The sequence below is a fragment of the Lipotes vexillifer genome, unplaced genomic scaffold (assembly GCF_000442215.2).
Source record: "Lipotes vexillifer unplaced genomic scaffold, Lipotes_vexillifer_v1.1 scaffold1129, whole genome shotgun sequence".
NCBI lineage: Eukaryota > Metazoa > Chordata > Mammalia > Artiodactyla > Lipotidae > Lipotes > Lipotes vexillifer.
In genome coordinates, this window is record NW_006789022.1 from 4,438,572 (window position 1) to 4,445,641 (window position 7,070).

General features: G+C 52.0%; 1 protein-coding gene across 1 annotated transcript in view; it reads right to left on the reverse strand.

Moving 5' to 3' along the window:
- Positions 1-5,676: 5,676 nt before the first annotated feature.
- Positions 5,677-7,070, reverse strand: part of LOC103088842 (pepsin A-like) — an 8,671-nt gene continuing 7,277 nt past the window's right edge. Inside the window, exons 8-9 of the mRNA XM_007462187.1 lie at positions 6,942-7,040; positions 5,677-5,826 (exon numbers count right to left, since the gene is read on the reverse strand). Of these exons, the coding sequence (XP_007462249.1) occupies positions 5,677-5,826; positions 6,942-7,040 (249 nt within the window). The remainder of the gene's footprint in view (positions 5,827-6,941; positions 7,041-7,070) is intronic.

Consider the following 7,070-nt stretch of genomic DNA (forward strand, 5'->3'; position numbering starts at 1 on the left):
AAAAAAGAGGCTGAGGGGTGGGGGGTGGGAGGACAGCTGTAGACACTTCCCTCAAGTCGGTCCAAGTATAAAAACATGATTATCTGAGACACTCCCATCCCCCGCTTACAGCTGAGCCCACAGAAGCCCAGAGAGGTCAGGAGAGTGTCTGAAGGTTGCACAGACTAGGAAGGCTGATCTGGGAGGAGGGCTCTGGGCTTTGGACTCCCAGTCTGGGCTTTTCCCCTTCAAGTCGCATTTGGTTGGCTTGTTCCGTTGGAGTTGCGGAGAGCCACTTGATGGCTGCAGTTTATTCAAGGTGCCAAGACCGCCTTATCTTAATTTGAGCTCCCCAAGGGCAGACCTGGAGAAAGAGAGAGATTTGGGTGAGAGTCGCTGCCCCAGAAAGTGAACCCAGAGAGCACGGTGAGGGAGGGTGAAGGGAGACAGAGAAGGGAAGAAAACCAATCAGCTTTGGTTAAAGAGCGGGTCACTGCCACGGGCAACTGGCACCCCTTCCTCCTGTGGACCCTCTGGGAGGTCATGGAGCACACACCTCGGAATTGTCCCCCGAAGGCCTGAGGACGCCACTCTTGTCCCCCTCTTGCTCTTGGGCTCCTGTCGGCTCTCCAGCATGTCCAACTGGTCTCACCCAAGGATCACGCCTGCCTCCTGTCTGCTCGCTCTGGGCATAAGAAGACCTGGGGCATGGGGTTGGAGAGGAGGTGCAGGGGCTGCCTCCAGAGCACCCCGTGGCTGGGCCAGGGCTCTCACCACCACACAGTGGTCACCGCAGGCCCTTCTCAGGATCACTGAGGGGAGCTCGGAGCTCTCCTGCCCCTCTCCCCATCCCCCTGACCCCCCACCCCGTGGGTAGGCAGTGCCATTGTGACGTGTTGGGAGGCCCTGGTGGGACCCAACTTGCTAAGGACATGTTCTGCCTGCGATAAGCCCCAGTGTGAGGCCACCTGCCCAGCACTGACTGGCACCAGGGGCCAGAGGACCACCTTCAAGACCCTAGATGGGCACAGAGTGCTTTTTTTTTTTTTTTTTGGCGGTACGCGGGCCTCTCACTGTTGTGGCCTCTCCCGTTGCGGAGCACAGGCTCACGGGCCCAGCCGCTCCGTGGCATGTGGGATCTGCCCGGACCGGGGCACAAACCCGTGTTCTCTACATCGACAGGCGGACTCTCAACCACTGCGCCACCAGGGAAGCCCCACAGAGTGCTTTTAATGAATGCATGAGCTGGTCTGAAAGAATTTCTTAGCAGCCTGGGTTCCAACAAGCAGGTGTGTGTGTGCGGGGTGTTTGTTTTTGGGGAGGTACACCCTGCATCTCCCTCTAGCTAGGAGTCCATATGTCGGGTTCTAGGAAGCGCTAGAGCAGTGGTCCCCAGCAGTTTGGCACCAGGGACCAGTTTCGTGGAAGACGGTTTTTCCACGGGGTAGCGGAGGGTTGGTTCAGGCGGTGACGGGAGCGGTGGGGAGTGATGGGAAGCGGAAGATGAGGCTTCGCTTGCTTGCCTGCTGCTCGCCTCCTGCCGTGCGGTACGGTCCGTGGTCCAGGGGTTGGGGACCCCTGCAGTAGAGGACAGGGAGGGTGGGCTGGAGCCTGTTCCACAGGGTCAGTTTCATGGGACCTAGGAAATTCCCGACGGGCCAAATGATCGGACTCGGTTCAAGAGACCTGCTTTTGGAGTTTATCAGATAAACGGGCTTGAGGACAAACCACAGTAGGTTTCAAGTTAGGATAAACTTTCAAAGGTTTAAGAATGCCTTTCATTAACTTATTTTGAATGTGTAGTACATCCCATCACTAGAAATAAAGATATATAAAATTGTTTTAGTGAGGAGTCTCCCCATCCCCACATCCACCGAGGCTCCCCCTTCCCTCCCCACCACTTTTGTGGTGTCTGGTTCTTGGGTACCCTTTCTCTGTTTCTTTATGTATGTGCAAGCAAATCTTATTTTCTTTATAATTCACAGATAAAATAGCATAGGCTCTGTTATCACCTGTTTTTCAGTTTGTTTGTGGTTTTTCACCTAACAGTCTCTTCTCAAGATCTTTCTGTCCTAGTCCCTAGCGAGCATCCTCATTTCTTTGCTCTTTACAACTGCGCAGAGGCTCCTGTGCGCACACAGCAGAAGTCATTTAACCATCCCCTGGGGGTGGACATTTGGGTCGTTTCAAATCTTGCTCTTACAAAAGATGCTACAAAGAGTAACCTCGGCCTTACATCATTTTGCACGTGTGCAAGTCTATCTTTAAGATAAATTCCCAGAAGTGAAGTTACTGGGCCAAAAGTTATACACATTTCTCATTTTGATGGATAGTGCCAAATGGCGCTCCTTAGGGGTTGTACCAATGGATGCTCCCTCCAGCGATGTGCAAAAATCCATGTTCGGGAGGGCCTGGGTTCCACAGATCAGAGCAGAGACATATGAGATGAAAATAACACTCCTGGGGAGCTTTCCTGGTGGTGCAGCTGTTCAGAGTCCGCCTGCCGATGCAGGGGACACGGGTCCGTGCCCCGGTCCGTGAAGATCCCACATGCCGCGGAGCGGCTGGGCCTGTGAGCCATGGCCGCTGAGCCTGCGTTTTCAGAGCCTGTGCTCTGCAACGGGAGAGGCCACAACAGTGAGAGGCCCGCGTACCCAAAAAAAAAAAGAAAAGAAAAGAAAATAACACTCCTGGGGGATTCCCCGGCGGTCCAGTGCTTAGGACCCGGCACTTTCATTGCCATGGGCTGGGGTTCGATCCCTGGTTGGGGTACTAAGATCTTGCAAGCTGTGTGGTGCAGCAAAAAAACACCCCAAAAAACAAAAAACAAAAAACACTAAAACCACTCCTGGACAAGTATGAGTGGAAAAGATGGATTGAACTGAGCTTAGACCCCCGAGGCCCTCAGGAAATGGGGAAAGATGGGTGGGGAAGAGTCCTGAGACCATAGAGAAGGAATGTGAATCCACCTTATCTTGTGGAGCAAAGTGTCAGATCAGATATATTAGCGTGCGGTTTTCTAGTATAAATGAGCTGTCTAATGGGGATCCTTTTTAGATTCTGTCTGGATCCAAGAATCCCAGGGTTGAGGGGCTGAGAAGGGGGAACACGGGGTGGGGGGAGGGGATGGTGCATCCCTGGAGCCTAGAATACTGCCTGGGGCACGGGAGGTGCTTGGGGGAATAGCAGAAACACAAACACAGCAAAGAGCCAGGACTTCATGGAATTCATCCCCAGAAGCCTGAGAATCCACCTGTTGGTCCCATGACCAAGTATGACTAGGACAGAATGTCAGTGGGGGTGACAGTGTACCCATATGTGGTCTTTTTTTATTTTTAATCAATTAATTAATTTTTGGCTGCATTGGGTCTTCGTTGCTGCGCGTGGGCTTTTCTCTAGTTGCGGAGACCAGGGGCTACTCTTTGTTGCAGTGCGCAGGCTTCTCATTGTGGTTGCTTCTCTTGTGGAGCATGGGCTCTAGGCACGTGGGCTTCAGTAGTTGTGGCACACGGGCTTAGTTGCTCTGAAGCATGTGGAATCTTCCCAGACCACGGCTGGAACCTGTGTCCCCTGCATTGGCAGGCAGTTTCTTAACCACTGAGCCACCAGGGAAGTCCCCCATCTGTGGTCTTAACCATGGCCTCTCTCAAATCAGATCCACTCTTTCATCTATCCTAGTTGTTTCCTTTTAAAAAATTATCTTGAGGGAATTCCCTGGAGGTCCAGTGGTTAGGACTCCATGCTTTCACTGCTGAGGGCACAGGTTCTGTCCCTTGTCAGGGAACTAAGATCCCACAAGCTGCGCGGTGCGGTCAAAAAAAAAAATTTTTTTTTTTAATTCATCGCTCAGTCAGCAAATATCTATTAGCACCTCCAATGTGCCAGGCCCCGCTCTTGCTGCTGGGGCTTCAACAGTTAAATGATCACAGTCTCTGCCTTGGTGGATCTGACACAAACACTCCCACTAAGTCATCATCTCCAGCTGTGCCCAGTGCCATGAAGGAAAGCAGGGCCACCCCGTGAGAGGGTGGTCAGGGAGGGCTTCACAGGGAATTGATGTGTAAGCTGACACCTGCAGGATGCTAGGAGTTAGCAGGTCAAGAAAAAGGGAACAGCAAGCAAAGGGAACAGGGTGTGCAGAGGCCTGGCGGTGGGGAAGAACTTGGGTATTTGTGGAGGTGGGGGAAGGCCAGGGAGGTGGGAGCTCAGGGTAAGAGGGATTAAGGTGACACAGGGAAGGTCCATGGGGACCAGAGCATGCAGGGCCTTGAAGCCACACCAAAGATATAATGTCTTATTCCAAGTGGAATTGCAGAGCATTAATGAAAGGTTTGAAGCAAGGGAGGGTTGTGATCAAATTTATGATTTAAAAAGATTGTGCAGCTAGATAGGGTATAAGTGACATTGGGAAGACCTGGGGCATTGGGTAGGAAGAGCTCACCTCACCCTTCCTTGAGCCTAATATCTTGTATTTATGTGACAAATTACAAATTGGGGGATGATGTGACAAGAGTTCCTAAAGCCATCTTGTTCTGGGCACCCGGAAGTCAGTCTGCCTCAGCAGGGAGGCCCAGCTCCAGTGCTCAGGCCGGTAGCTCCAGCGGACAGCCTGGAACCCAGCAGAAGTAGGCACTATGGGAATTTTTCCAACGTGCACACCGAGGAGCACAGGGCTGGAATAGGTTGACCAGCAGAAGAGGAACTGAGATCAAGCTGAACCGAGTCAAAGTGAAACAGATCGCTTTGCGGCAGGAGTTCTCAGAGCCTTTGATTGGGAACTGTGCCTTGTGAACCTTGAAGAAGGGCCTAGAATGTAGCCTGTTGCATACTTATTTTGAAACTTTTTCATTGAACATTTTGCTACCAAAACCCATTCTGAGAAGTGCTGCTCTAGATATTTTCTGGCTGCCTTTCTAGGGCAGGTTTGCTGACGGCATGTCAGCTCCCTCTCTCAACCTCTCCTTGGGGAATGGAAAACCATCCTCTTTCAATCACCAGTGGGGAAACGGATCAGCTTGGTGTCTTGCACCCAGAGTATGGAGGGGCTCCCAAGGGTTAGTCTGCATCAACCAGCTCATCACAGAACAGCCTGGTAGATTTTGGGGTGTCAGCTTCTCTCACCACTCTGGCCCATGTCTCACGGTCATTACTGCCCTGCCTGCCCTACTTAGGAAGTCACCATCAGTGGGCATCTCTCCTTAATCTTTTTCCTTTTCTCCTTATGTCTTCTTGGCTTTGGGAAAAATAAGAAGTCACTCCCTCAACCAAGAACTCAGGTGCTCTCTTCTATGAGGAGGCAGCGGGCCTGGCATTTCTGGTCCCCAACTCTTTATATGATGCTCCCAGCTGGCCCAACTGAGGCCCATTCATCTTCCCGGCTCTGTTAAAAAGAGTGTGCTGCCACTGTCACTGTGTTTGGTGCTGTCCAAATGGATGTGGTCAGTTCTGTCCCTCTGCCCTGGCATTCTGACCCCAGTGATGTAAAGGGGAACACTGACAAAGAGACGCAACCCCATAAAGCATTTCCCAGGAGGTTATGATTTATTCTGCGTTATTGGTGTGACAGGGAACAGGGCCAAGATTCCACCTCCACAGTCCCAGAGGAAGAACAATCAGGAGAATTATCTACATCGAAGAACAAACAGGGACAGAAACTAGGGCAGGATCTTCCTGGGAAGTGGCCGGAAAGACTTGGGCTCAGGCCACGGGAGCCAGGCCGACCTGGTTGTTGGCCCTGTCAAAAACAGTGTAGTACTGGCGGATGAAGATGTCACCCAAGATCCAGAGCTCTCCGGAGAAGGTGGGGATGTTCATGCCCTGGAATCCGCTCATGCAGCTTCCCTGGCTCTGGAGGAAAGGAGAATAAAACTGGAGCTGGGACACAGACCCAGCAGTGACAGGCACTGGGGTGTGAGCATCCAGGGCCATGGTCCCCTGCCAGGCACGTGCAAGGAGGAGCTTCCTGGCTCGTGCCTGGGGACTTGGCTCTTCCTGGACTTGGCTTATCTGCCTGTATAAGCAGCTTACTGCACTCTTGGTTTCCAGGCATTACCAGACATTATCCAGTGTTTCTGGCAGATGCATACACCCTGACGTCAGCATCGCAGCTAAGGGCTTTAGGGAAAACTCAGCTGCCGGGAAGGATTTTGGAAGCCCTGGTGATGCAGCCTTTTCTCATTATTCTGATCCTGACCAGTGGCAAACCGGATCAGCTGTTAGTCCTTTTCATTCACTAAGTCACTGGGCCAGCAACCTTGGCTGTGTATTAGAATCACCTGCGGAGCTTTGACCCCCCCCCCCAAGCTCCGCGCCCCACCTCCCACCATGGCTCAGGCCCCACTCCCTCCTAATTAATCAGCATCCCTGGGGGAGGGGCCTGGGCCTCCCTATTTCTTGCTGAATAACATCGACCCACTGGGCAAAACTAGTTTTCCATCCGGCATTGTAATCGAAGGCAGAATTTTCCTGTGGCTAATCTGACTAAAGATTTTTATTTGGTAGAGACAGTAGGAGCATCATAAGCCCTTACCCTATGGAAGCTGTGATTTCTATTTGCCCAACGCTTCGTAGCTTTGATGTGGCCAATCTCGTGTGATTACCCTAACCACACCCTGAGCATGGGGAAAGCTCTAGCTTTTAGATGAGGAAACTGAGGCTAAGGAAGGTTGTAACTTGCTCAGTATCTACGGGCTAGTAATTGAAACCCAGAGCTTGGACTCTGGTGTCCCACTAAAAATCCTCTTTTCACGCCATCAGCCCTTGCCTCGCTTTTTCCCCCTGGGGGTGTTGCATCCCAATTCTCATTCATGCATTTATTTTTGAAGTGTTCTTTTTCTCCGGAGGCTGTCCAGAGCAGATGTTAGCTCCAGCTTGTGGAAGTGCACTTGCCCTTGTGCCAAGGGGGAGTATGTGGCCACATTCTGTGCAGGCACATCTAGGTGGAAGGCTCAGAGCCCCCTTACCTGCAGGACGTAGGCCTTTGCGGGAACAGGGTACTGGACACCGTTGATTGTGAAGACGATGTCGGGAAGGCTGTCGATGGTGGAGCAGCTGATCACCATCTGGAAAGAGGGAGGATTAGAAATGGCTTC